General features: G+C 53.5%; 1 protein-coding gene and 1 long non-coding RNA gene across 2 annotated transcripts; both read left to right on the top strand.

Moving 5' to 3' along the window:
• The first annotated feature begins 517 nt into the window (after window positions 1–517).
• On the top strand, window positions 518–4,724 carry ZNF703 (zinc finger protein 703). Its single transcript, XM_034761951.1, has 2 exons — window positions 518–1,119; window positions 2,069–4,724. Exons 1-2 carry the CDS (start codon window positions 877–879, stop codon window positions 3,518–3,520), a joined length of 1,695 nt encoding a protein of 564 aa, XP_034617842.1. The 5' UTR covers window positions 518–876; the 3' UTR covers window positions 3,521–4,724.
• Window positions 4,725–5,109: 385 nt separating this feature from the next.
• Window positions 5,110–10,347, top strand: LOC117873003. The gene is made up of 3 exons (XR_004644621.1): window positions 5,110–7,994; window positions 8,244–8,667; window positions 9,932–10,347. It is a non-coding gene; the product is annotated as an uncharacterized LOC117873003 (long non-coding RNA).
• The last annotated feature ends 2,117 nt before the right edge of the window (window positions 10,348–12,464 follow it).

Here is a 12,464-nt window from a genome sequence, read left to right on the forward strand (position 1 = left end):
GCAATTGCATACTTTATTTTACACATTATAAAACGTAAACTCCCATACAAAATTGCACAACACTACACTAAATCCAATAAACCTAATTACTGCACCCATTTGCAATTGGGGAGTTAACTTGGCAAACAAAATTGGAAACTGTACATAAATAAATAAAGCTTGGCTTGGAGTGAGAAACCTCACAACATTCCAGAGAACAGCCTAGCAGCCCATCGAGGTGACTGTCACTGCTCTGGTTACTAACTCAGGGCGCAAACTCTTAAAACTAGACATTGTCTGGGGTATGCCCTGTTGCAGTCACCTGCTCTATACCTTTTCGGTGGATTTTATTTCACCACCTGTCTCAGGCATGGGACCGGGGCCTCTCTAAGCCAAAAAGCAGTGCCCCCCCTCCACTTTTCCTTTTAGCGCTGTCATGATCTTGCTTGGCTGGGATGGGATGTGCTTTTAAAGGGGGGCGTGTCTCGTCCCTTCTATGAGTGGAAATAGGTCTGGTTCAGCCTGGGATCTGGCATTGTTAGAGCCAGGGAGAGGAGGGCCGCCCAGGGCCCTTTAAGCATCTCCCCTCCTACCAAGCTAAGCTCCCCCCACGGCGTCTGATCCCGCCCCGGGGTCCCTGGCAGGTCCCGGATTGGTGGGGAGGGTTGGTCCCTTTGAAGTGTGGCTGCTGATCTGGGCTATTTGACGTGTTGATAGGGGAAGGGGAAGGTTTTTGTCTTACCGGGGCCGGTGCTGCTACTGCCGCCACCGCCCTGCTCAGCTCGGCAGCGCTGCGGAGCTCGCCCCGCAGCCCCCGGAGCTCGCCTCCCTCCCTTTCCCCTCCCCCCTTACCCTACCCCACCCCGCCCGGCTCTCTCCCCCTGCAGCCTTCTCCAAATGAGCGGTTCGCCCGCTGGATCTAACCCAAGGACATCGCAGAGCAGCGGAGGGGAGAGCGCACCGTCCCCAGCAGCAGCAGCAGCCTGTCCGGCGCTCTCTCACCTGCCCCCAGCGGACCCCCTGCGCCAGGCGAACCGGCTCCCCATCAGGGTCCTGAAGATGCTCAGCGCCCACACCGGCCACCTCCTGCACCCGGAATACCTGCAGCCTCTCTCCTCCACGCCCGTCAGCCCCATCGAGGTCAGTCCCGGCCGGGGCCCCCAGCCATTCTGCCTACCCGGGAGGGCGCAGCGCGCTGCCCAGGAGCCGCGCCTTTATCCTCCTGCCCCGGGCAGGGATCGCACCCGGACCGGTCCCCGATCCACCTTGCCCAGGATCGCCCCGGTCCGCTCTGCTAATCGGAGCCGCTCCTCGTCCCTTCCCCGGTCCCTCGGTGCGAGCTGGCCGGTGCCCCGGAGCGCTACCCTGGGGCAGGGCGCACAGTGCCTCCCCGAAGTGCGGTGCGCCTTTGCGCGCACACCCCGCAGCAGGGGATGGCACCATGCCCCTTCGCTTCCCTTCTTTCTCTCCCTCTCTCGGCGCTAGGAAGCTCCCGGCTCCTGCGCCCTCCTGGGGGCATGCTGGGGTGGGTCGCCCCGCCCTGCGCCTCTCTGGGAGAGTCTAAGGAGTCCGGGCGACTCACACGGCACCGGGGTCCCTCTCTTTGATTTAGCTGCCAGGTTTCCAAGCGAAGTTCCGGAGCGGGGCGGGTGGAAGGAGCAAACCCTCTTTACCCTGCCGGGGGGTAGAGCAGCAGGGCGAGCCTTCCCTTGGCGAGGGTCCAAAGGAGAGAGACGGGGCTGGGGCTCCTCCTGCTGGGGACCCGCAGGGGCTGAGAACCCCGAGACCACCCGAAGGGGGGGTGGAAAAGGGCTTCGCTTCCCACCCCAGTCTGTACCCAGCTGCAGGGTGCCAGTGGGGCTGTTACCGCCAGTGTCTCCCTGGAGCTGTGGGGATCTGAGAGCGCCCCGGGGCTGAGCCTTTCTCTGTCCCCAGCCTTGCGCTTGGGAGCTGCGGGGGCCCCTAGATTCCCCCGGCTTTGGGGGGCTGTGTGCGCGGCTCGGAGTGAGCCCCAGGGTCCGAGCCCCGGCTCACCGGAGCAGCATCACTGCACCCCGGCTCATCCGCGCTCTGACCTCTCTCCCCGCAGCTGGACGCTAAGAAGAGCCCGCTGGCGCTCCTGGCACAGACCTGCTCCCAGATTGGCAAGCCGGACCCGCCGCCTTCCTCCAAGCTCAACGCGGTGACCGCCAACGGGCTGCCCGGCGCGGACAAGGAGCCGGGTGCCCGCTCCTCCTCCTCCGCCCTCAAGCAGCTGGGCGGCGGCGGCGGCGGCGATTCCCCGGCCGAGGACAAGTCCAGCTTCAAGCCCTACTCCAAAGGCGGCGGGGACCCCCGCAAGGAGGGCGGCTCGGCGGGCGCGGGCCCCGGCGCGGACAAGGCAGGGTTCCGGGTGCCCAGCGCCACCTGCCCGCCCTTCCCGCCGCATGCGGCCGCCGCCTCCTCCCCGGGCGGCTCCCGGGGCAGCTCCCCGCAGCACGGAGACTGCAAGGGCCAGGAGGACAAGAAAGAACCCGAGGCGGTGGCCAAGCCCAGCCCCGAAGCGGCGCCGGGGCCCGGGGGCAGCGGCTTGAGCCGGGCCGGCGGGGGCGCAGGGAGCGCAGACACCGGGGCGCATGGCGAGGCCGCCTCGGGGCGCAAATCGGAGCCTCCGGCCCTGGCGCCCGCCGGCCACGTGGCCCCGGTGTCCCCCTACAAGCCGGGCCACTCTGTCTTCCCCCTGCCCCCTTCCAGCATCGGCTACCACGGGTCCATCGTTGGGGCTTACGCCGGCTACCCGTCCCAGTTCGTGCCCGGCCTGGATCCTACTAAAGCCGGCCTGGTGAGCAGCCAGCTGCCGGGGACCTTGGGCTTGCCCGGCAAGCCGCCCAGCTCTAGCCCACTGACCGGGGCCTCCCCGCCCTCCTTCATGCAGGGATTATGCAGAGACCCCTATTGCTTGAGCTACCACAGCGCCTCGCACCTGGGCACCAGCAACTGCTCCAGCTGCGTGCACGACCCCGGCAGCCTGAAAAGCGGATACCCCCTGGTGTATCCCACGCACCCCCTGCACTCCGTCCACACCACCCTATCCTCCAGCGCCACCCCGAGCCTGCCCAGCCACCCCCTCTACACCTACGGCTTCATGCTCCAGAACGACCCCTTGCCCCACATATGCAACTGGGTGTCTGCCAGTGGACCCTGCGACAAGAGGTTTGCCACCTCGGAGGAATTGCTCACCCACCTAAGGACCCACACGGCTCTGCCCGGGGCGGAGAAACTCTTGGCTGGCTACCCTACCTCTGGTCTTGGCTCTGCGGCATCCTGCCACCTCCACCTCCCACCCACCGCCCCAGGGAGCCCCAACACTTTACCGGGATCCCTGTCTTTGAGGAGCCCACACACTTTGGGACTAAACAGGTACCACCCTTATGGCAAGAGCCACTTGCCCACAGCTGGTGCTCTGCCAGTGCCCTCCTTGCCAGCAGCTGGACCCTACTACTCTCCATATGCGCTGTATGGCCAAAGACTAACTTCAGCTTCTGCGCTTGGATATCAGTAACTAAAGCACCCCGTCTCCTTGCCCTCCCCCGCTCTCCTTCCCTTCCTTGGACTGTGTATTTATTTACTGTATGTTAGCTTAAAGCTGGGAATATTAAGTGCATTAATATACCAATGAATCAATGGTAGGCAAAAAGTCTGTGTCTAAAAAAAAAAAAAAAATCCTTTCCTTTGCAGGTGTGGGGCTTTTCTTTTTCCTTTATTTTCCCTTTTCTTTCTTCTTTTGAAATTCTATTTTATTGTGTCCCCTCCCCAGGAAGTCCTTGCATGGCCTCTTTTAACAAATACATTTCCCCTCCCTCGTTTTATCATTTTGAAATTCCGTTTCTCTTTGTTTGTACAGTTAACAGAGATGTAATTTTTTTTTTGTAATGTATTTTGGGGAAGGGGCAACGGCGGTGGGGAGGGAGGAAGGGCAGCTGGGAGAACGTCTATGGCAGTGCTACCCCAGAGCTCTCTTCATCCCAAAATGTGGCACTGTCTGCAAAAGCCACGGAGACCTACTGATCGGGACAGTGGGTGGACGCTCCCTGCTTCTTTCTATAGTTTGGAAAAGGACATAGGAAGTGCCATACTGATTCAGACCAGTGGTCCTCCATCTAGTCTGGTATCCTGTCTCCTGCTCTCCCGTGGTTGGAAAATCTGCCTTGCCTTCCAGCACCAGTGGGCTCCTGTACAGACCTAGAACTAGTCTACCAGTCAGCCTGGTCTCTGGACTCCCCTGATAATACTGAAGGAGTCCACTGATGTCCTGGGATAGGTGTAATGGCTGTGCCACTGCAGATGACTTGCTTTCGCTCGCTGATCCATCACAGGGCACCTGATCAAAATTAAAAGATGTGGATTATGAATTTGGTGTCCGTGACTCGCTGATGGGGGCAGGGGAGAAGAGACCCTTCACAGCCGCAGAAATAGCTAGGAGAGAGCCGCCCAGCCTGGTACAAACTGGGTCATTTAATCCAGCGCCCAGGGCCAAATCCATCTTGATCTGATTTCTACAGGCCCAGTCTACATACCAAAAACCCCCATCCCCAAACCCCAGCTTTTCTTGACCTACAGGAATGAACCATGAATGGGGTGCAGAGCCTGCCCCCCTCCCATCCCCAATCTAACGCAGCAGGGAAGGCTGCGGATCATTTTGGGTGAATAGAGCTCCATCTTGGTAAGTCTTATTTTGTTAATAAATGAATACTTGGTTATATTCACCCTGTGGTGTGTTCTCTCTTGCATTTTCTCGCCCATTTCCCCCACCCTCTTGTCTTTATACAAATCGCCTCCATTAGCCAGGCACTTCCTTTGCAGCAGCCGGAAGGTTTTCCATGAAAAGTGAGCCACTAACTGTGGCCACAAATGATTTGGGGGAAGAAGGGGAAAGCCCATAATGTTATTGTGAATGTCACTCCTGAGTGCTGCAGCTTTTGTTCCCTGTAACAAATGAAATGGTGTTGGGTGCAGTTTTTATACAGGCAATACGAAAAATGAAGGGCAAGAGATTGTAACTGAAGAGGAATAAGAGCTGCAGAAGCAGCTGGTGAAAGGTTTTTTGAGGATGGGGCGGGGGGGGGGGGGAAAGAGTTGGTGAAGGCTTGAAGGGTTACAGCACCACCTAGTGGCAGAGAGAAGCCCAGTAGCGAATTTTATTTCTCTACCCCTTGCCCTACTTACACCTATTCTACCTGCACCGCAATGATGCACCTGGAAAAGAGCAAGTGCAGCAGATGAATCCTGCTGGCACTGCCTGTTTGCTCATCTGAGTAACGCCAGGCACTGGGTATTATATCGGTACCTAGCAGCTCCTGAGTACAAGTTCTATGGCCCTATACAGCATTTTACAAATTTTTTTGATCATCTCAGCAGCACTCCGAGTTAGAAAATTATCCCCACTTTGCAGATGTTGGGCTGGGGGAGGTCAGGGGTGAGAGTGCTTAGTCCTAAATTGGGTAGGGACTAGATAACTGAATCGAATTATCGAGTCATGGAGTCCCAGGCCAGAAGGGATCATTGTGATCCAACACAGGCCATTGAACTTTTCCAGAACAATTCCTAGAGCATTAGGGTGTTAAGGATCCCATTGTCACCATTCCTGGCCCAATTATAACAGTCACCACTGGACAGTATGGAGCTAACCGTGCAGAAAGGGATGGCTGGTACCTTGGTTCATTATTATTAATATATATGCTTGTGTGGAGGTTTTGCTCATGTCATACCAGGCATGGTTATAGAAAGAAGGGGTGGGAATGCTTTTAAGAACCAGGAGCAGCTGTACAAAGATCCAAAGCCCTTCAGAGTTTCTCTAGCTATTCAATTCCAGATCATCTCTGGACGGATGAGAAGGAATTTATATCTGGATGGAAAAGCAACTTAAACGGGTTCCCATATCTGTTCCTATACCTAGCTCAGTGTCTCCCCTAACGTAAATGTGGGTGCTGCAGAGAGCGATTTTTCACTGTGCAGGCAGAGCGAATGAGAATAGGTTTGATAAATGAGTCTGAAATCCGTATCCTTCCCATTCCCATCCCGCTTGGCAGAAAAGATTACAAGCCACCCAACAGCGTCTGTCTCCACAGTGCACTGAGCTTGCCGCCGCCAAGTCGGAGCAGTTTGCGAAATGGAAACCTGGGTTGTTTGGGAAGGAAAGGGACAAGGTGAACCACCTTGCCCTGGCTAGTCGGCTGGGATGGGAAGGCAGTACCTACCGCTGCCCCCTCTTCCTGTGGTGGGGGGATGTTCTGCCCTTCCAGGGAGAGAGGCCTGTTTCTTAGCTGATCTCTTCAGGTTTTAGCAGTAGTGGGATCTCCATAGAAATATCTATCTTGCTGCACCTAATGTGTGTCTCTCACCTGCAATGCACTCCCGCTGAGAGCTTTAATCCTGTTGCATAGGGGTGAATCATGGAATTAATTTTAGTTAATTACTCTCTGTAATATGTGTCTTGTGCCCGGTATTTAAATTTCTGGGTGTTCCTCCAGCTGAAGAGAACATGCTTAAACGGGCTGCTCGCCAAACACAATCTTTTTTTTTTTTTGAATTCCACTATTCATCCAAATTGTGCTGTGGGCAGGCAGCAGGTGAGTGAGAGAGCACACAGAAGTACTTGAGATACGCTGGGGTGTGGCCAAGCTTTCGTTCCCCCTGCTCCCCGATCCCTGGCCATAAGATCCCTGGCCATAAGAGACTCCGGGCAGTTTCCCATGGCCTCACTCTGGGGAACACCACCACCCCAAGGCTGTTCAGGGACATCATGGTACCTTTGGGGCTTAGAAGATCCCTTCCTTACTGCAGGAAGTTTTAAATGTGCTTACGAGAATTCAGGGGTAGGAGATAGCTGAGTAACTACAATCTCAGGGGCTCCCCATCTGTAAAACTGGCCCAGTTCCCTCACATCTTTTGAGCTACATTGTCTTGCTAAGGCTTTGCCTAAGGAGCTGGGGAACTGCCCAGGTGAGAGGAAGCTGTAACTTGCCAACCACCAGTGCTGCAGGTAGAATTGATCAGGGAACAATGACCCCAAGTCGGCACTTGGTTCTGCAGTCCTGTGCAATGTGTATGCTGTTACCATCAATGGGGATTAGGTGTATGCACCCAGGCTGCAGGACAGAGTGGGTCTTTCCAGCCTGCCCCATTCACCACAGTCCTTTCCCCAAAGGATTTCCCGCTGCAGCTGCTTTGCACAGGGCCAGGATGGTAACAGTTTTAACGGGAGGGTGGCTTCTCTTCCCTTTTCTTCTGCTCACTTTTTCACTTACACCCGCCTTCCCTCAACTTGAGCCCTGACTACAGGTGAATAAACTGCCTGCTGGTTCTGCTTCCTTGCCTTCCCCAGCTGATGGCACAGAGGAGGTCACAAGTCACTGGAAATAAAGGGGACCCTTAAAGAGGAGACTGTCATTGCCCAGATGGCTGGGCAGAGAGAAGGTGCGTCATGAGGGTGGGTGGCATTCCAGCCTGGGTCAGTTTTCAGTGATGTGGCCCAGGTGCTGAGATTTACAGCGTGGCCACTTTTCCTGATTGTTTTTTGTCATCTCTTGCTGCAGTCGGGGAAGCGGATGGGAACTACGGGGAAGGGTGAATGGTTTATCCGAGTTTTGATTTCAGATTAGTAAATTCCATGGTGTGCCTGTAAGGCACTGGAGAGAGACTACGCTGATGGCTGGAAGGAGACCAGTGCTTTGTGCTAGGCATGGCCTGCAGCTGGACAAACAAAGTTGCCTTCTTGAGAGTAGTGCAGCAGCACGTCCCCATCTGTGCAGCTGTGTGTGTGGGTGGGTGTAAGAGCCTACAGCCCCGATCCTGCATATGCTGACCTTTACACACCAGAGCTGCTCCTTTGGGGGTAAGGCATTTGCAGGATCAAGGCCTCTGTTTGCTGACCATGATGCAGGGCTCATCTTTTCAGCAGAGCGGTCGCCTGAGCTTGGTCCGACTATGGCGGTTTTCCCTGGATCCAGTGGGAGGAGCTTCTGGGGCTGTGCAGGGTGAGCCATGTTGCTAATGATTTGTCAATGCCGTCTAATCATCATGCCCTGATGCCCCAGCAATGGCATGTGATATATGGTTAAATACTAAGGAAGCTGTGAATATCTGCGAGATGTGGGAGGAGCGGGGGCTGAGCGGGAAAGGGCGCGAAGGAGGAACAAAGTGCTTTGTCTGAGCATTTGCACCATCATCTCGGGCATGGCACACGGTAGTGGTGTCTGACCATGTGCCTCTCCCTCCTGCCCCAGATTCTCCTCTGCCAGGAGCCAGCAAAAGTTGAAGATCCCATGATCTTGCTACACCCTTTCTGTGTCGAGCCGCTGGGGTACCCCACGGATGGGGGCTTGCACAAAGGGGCTTCAGAATCCAGGGCTGGAGCCATCACAAGCTGTTACCACAGGCGTTTTATTCAATTGACTCTCCCCACAGTAATAAGGTGCTTTAATTATCGCCAGAGGCTGCAAGTGAAGGCACCATCCCATTTGTAGCAGCATCTCATCATGGCAGGAGGGAGTGGGGCAATGAGAGGACCTAGAAGGAGCAAAGCCCAAATGATCTCCATGACTAGCACAACTAGCAGGAGAGTTCACAGCAGGACAAGGGAAAGGCTGAACTGAACGGGGCCCCGATTCAGAAAGGGATGCAAGCCAGCACCTAACTAACTCTAAACAGGTGAGTTGTCTTACTGAGATCAATGGGGGTGCATCAGGGCTGGCGGCTGGGAGGTTTGAAAGATCCGTCCTGTAGAAAGAACAAGCAGAGCTACTTTAGCTCCCTGCCAGAGCAGTCCATTCCTTTAGGAATCATTTCCCAGGTTAATGGGACGGAGAGAGTGGGGCGAGATGTATTAGCCCTCTACAATGAAGTTGCCATTTTTCCTGGTTCCCTTGGAGATCTGCCCTTTGGGGGACATTAAGCCCCCACTTGAAAATGTAGCTGACTTGAAGAGATCCTTCCCGAGTTTGGACTCCCCATGCAATTCAACCACTGGGGCACAGTTCCAAAACGTCCATACACCAGGGTTGCAACTTGCTAAATTCCTTGGTCTTCATGCAGGAAAATTCCCTATGGCAGTTGTTTCCTAAAGACTGCAGTACTGGCCCAGACTGTGTAAACACTGCAAAGTCTCCTCTGATGCCAGTCAACACGCTGTGACTTTCTCTGCTAGGAAACGATTGTGTTGCCAACTCCCCATCTAATGTACGCCCTGGTTACTGCAGAATTCATCTTCTAATAAGAGCTCTGGGATGCACTTTATTAATTATTCTAACAATCTGCACTCCACAGTTTCAGTTTGATTTGATTTCATCCTGTCTTTCTGCAAAATATATGGCTGAGTGCATCGGATAACGTATGGCTTAATTTAGAGTTGCATGGGTTTGAATTACCATTTTCATAATGTGTGTGCATTAATGTGTGACATCATTTACACAGAAAAATGTGCCTGGTTTCAAACTTATTCTGAAAGCAAAAACCACCTAAAGGCAACACAGTGAACCAAAAATGAGCCTTTCAACCCCAGATGGCAGTGGGTTTTGTTGGAGGGGAAAGGGGGGAGAATGTTGCTCAGATAACACAGGTGGGTGTTAGGACATTGGTAAATGCATGTTTGGATCTGTATTGGCAGCAAGCAGCTCGCCTCATTATTGCATAACAACAAATTTTCCAGCTCGCCCTGAATTGCAGGAGACCTCCAGTGGTTGACTCTCAGTTGACCCTGCTCCCAGCTCTCTCCCATGAATGGCTATAATAACACCAGCTGTCCGTTACTCAAACTCTGACTGAGGAGGAAAAAGCACTGATTATCCAAATACAGTCATTAAAGGGGAAATGTGTTTTTAGGACTGTCAGAGTGATTAATGAGGGTTAGCAATCCTTGCAAATGCACTTGTTTAGTCTAACTGGCAGCCTCTATTTTCCTATTGATTTATTGCAGCAGTTGCTGAGGCCACAGTGTGTGTGTGGAAAGAGCCAGGACACTTCACAACTGTGTGCTATTTAAACAGAAAACATGCAAGATTTTGTTGCCGGGGTGGGGGGAGGAGGATCAAATGAAAGGCATGGTGCGCTTTTACTTTGACTCTGCCTCCGACCCGAAGCGAACAAAGGCAACATTATACCTTGTGCTGGAAAAGGAGTGACTTGGATGCACATGCAGAGCAGTTCCTGCATGCTGGGCTCCTTATAAATATCCCCATTGGTAAAGGCTGAAGTCAAGCTGACTGCAGAATGATCTGCCCACCTAATAAATATGTGAATGAAAGCGGAAGGCGTATTTTTTTTTCTCCCTTCTGCACATGGATTCCTGGTGTTTTTCAGGTGAGGCAGCGATGTCTGCCCACAAACACACACAGCATTTCAAAGGACAGAGTGGGGCACAAAGTTATGTGCTCCTCAAGAGCGTCCGACACACACATGCCAAGCAAAGGTCACACGAGCATGCTGGGCAGAGGCGAACAGGGGAAGACTAGGAGTTCTCTTAGCCACAGAAAGAAGCTTTTCTCCCCCCCCCCCCCCCCCCCCCCCACACACACATTAGTCCTGATGGAAGCAGCAGCCCTGGAGACTAAAAGTCCTGCATTTATCCCCAGAAGTGGGACAGAGTGGACAATGCCAGCCCCATGCCAGGGTACCCCCAGTGCTGACCTAGAAGGGCTATTTCTAGGGAGCAGAAGGAGATCAGTCTCCAGGGCCCATTCAGCCCTCTACTGATGCTGCCAGCAGAGAGGACACTAATGCTAGGCATCATGGTGTCTTTATAGGCCAGCAAACATCTGCCCATTGTGCTGACTTTTTGGCTGCTAGACTCACAGGCCCATATTCAACCTGGTGGCCTGGAGCTGATGCGAAGAAGCTCCACATGTAACAAAACGAAGCACCCTGGAGATAACACAGACAGGAGGGATGTCCTGTAGGTGGCCCAAGAGGGAAATAAGACCTCTTGTCTGCAGTGGTGCAAAGTGGCAGTGTTCTGTGCAAGTACCCGGAAGGTCAGCATGGCATAGCTGCTGTAGTGAGCCTGTGTCCTTTGCCGAGCTGCACTGGAGCAGTTCATGAAAAGCAGGGAGGTACCAGAAGGAGTTGGGCTCCCAGGACCCCTGGTTACAGGGAGCAAAGCGGGTAAAGTGGCAACACTCAAGGGAGCCCTGGCTGCAACAGACAAATAGGGAGAGGGGGTTGTAACTGCCACCATGTAAATTGGGACTTGCTTAAAGGACAGAGAATTCCGTTCCTCCATCAAGGGGGTGTGTACCCCTCATTACCCTTAATGGGAGCTGTGCGTGCCATGGGGAGAGGGGACTAAGCTGGGAGCGTATTCCTGACAGTGCCATACCCACAGTGGATGTTATAAAAGGTTAGATAATTCTGTGGCCAATAATACATGTGCTAAGATCAAGGCAATTGCATCTCATGCTTCAGGGCTACAGGAGACTAGAGGAAATCCTCACCCGAGCCCACAGCATTGCTGATATGGCTAGCTGGGCTCATCGTCAACCAAAGCACCAACCACTGTCAGAGACAGGATTCTGGACTAAATGGATCATTCATCTGGTCTGGTAAAGGATTTGCTATGTTCCTAGGTGTTTAGGGGTTCAAAGGTCTGGGGGTGGGGTGGGACACATGCCTGTGTCCTACTTGAGTCTGTAATTTGGAGTAAAATAGGGTTCAAATATGCACAAACCCCTGCAGGCCTGGATCCGTGCAGAGCAAACATGGGGAGACTGTAGGCAGGGCTGGGGCTGAGTGAAGCTGCATGTGCTAAGTGCGGGCACAGAGGAGAACTGGAAAGCAGTCAGTGAATTATTCAATGCCCAAGGGTTTGGGCGCAGCCCATTCCAGCTGCAGACCCGGCATGTGGATGGAGAAGGAACTGCAAAGAGTAAGCCAGGGAAGAGCAACAAAAAAACCAGAAGGGACAGCGTCCAGAAGGCGGCAGTGAAGGAGCCATGAAGACGAGGAAAACACGGAGCGTGTAAGAAAGATTTCACCAAGGCTTACTGGGGAATGGCTACTGTCATTTCCTTGATTAAAATAGATTTATTCGACAGATTCTTAGCATGTGTAAATCAGCATAGCTGCACTGAAGTCAATCGAATTGCACCAATTGACACCAGCTGGGGATTAGGCCCATTGACTTGATAATGATAATAATAGCACTTAGCATCAGGTGATCTCACAGTGCTTTACAAAGGAAGTCAGCATCATTATCCACAGTGCACAGAAAGGGAAACTGAGGCCATGAAGTGATTTGGCCAGTGTCACCGATCAGGCCAGTAGCAGAGAGGAGAACATAACCCTGTCCGGCGCTGTACCACTAGGCCACACTGCCTTGTAGATTTACACCAACTAGGAATCTAGCCCACTGACTTCAGTAGAGCGATCCTGATTTACACCAATGGGGAGTCTGGCCCATTGTTCCTTTAGAGGTTGCAGACACAGTCACATTACATGTGGAAAAAACAGCATTG

Source organism: Trachemys scripta, chromosome 2 (genome assembly GCF_013100865.1).
Source record: "Trachemys scripta elegans isolate TJP31775 chromosome 2, CAS_Tse_1.0, whole genome shotgun sequence".
Lineage (NCBI taxonomy): Eukaryota > Metazoa > Chordata > Testudines > Emydidae > Trachemys > Trachemys scripta.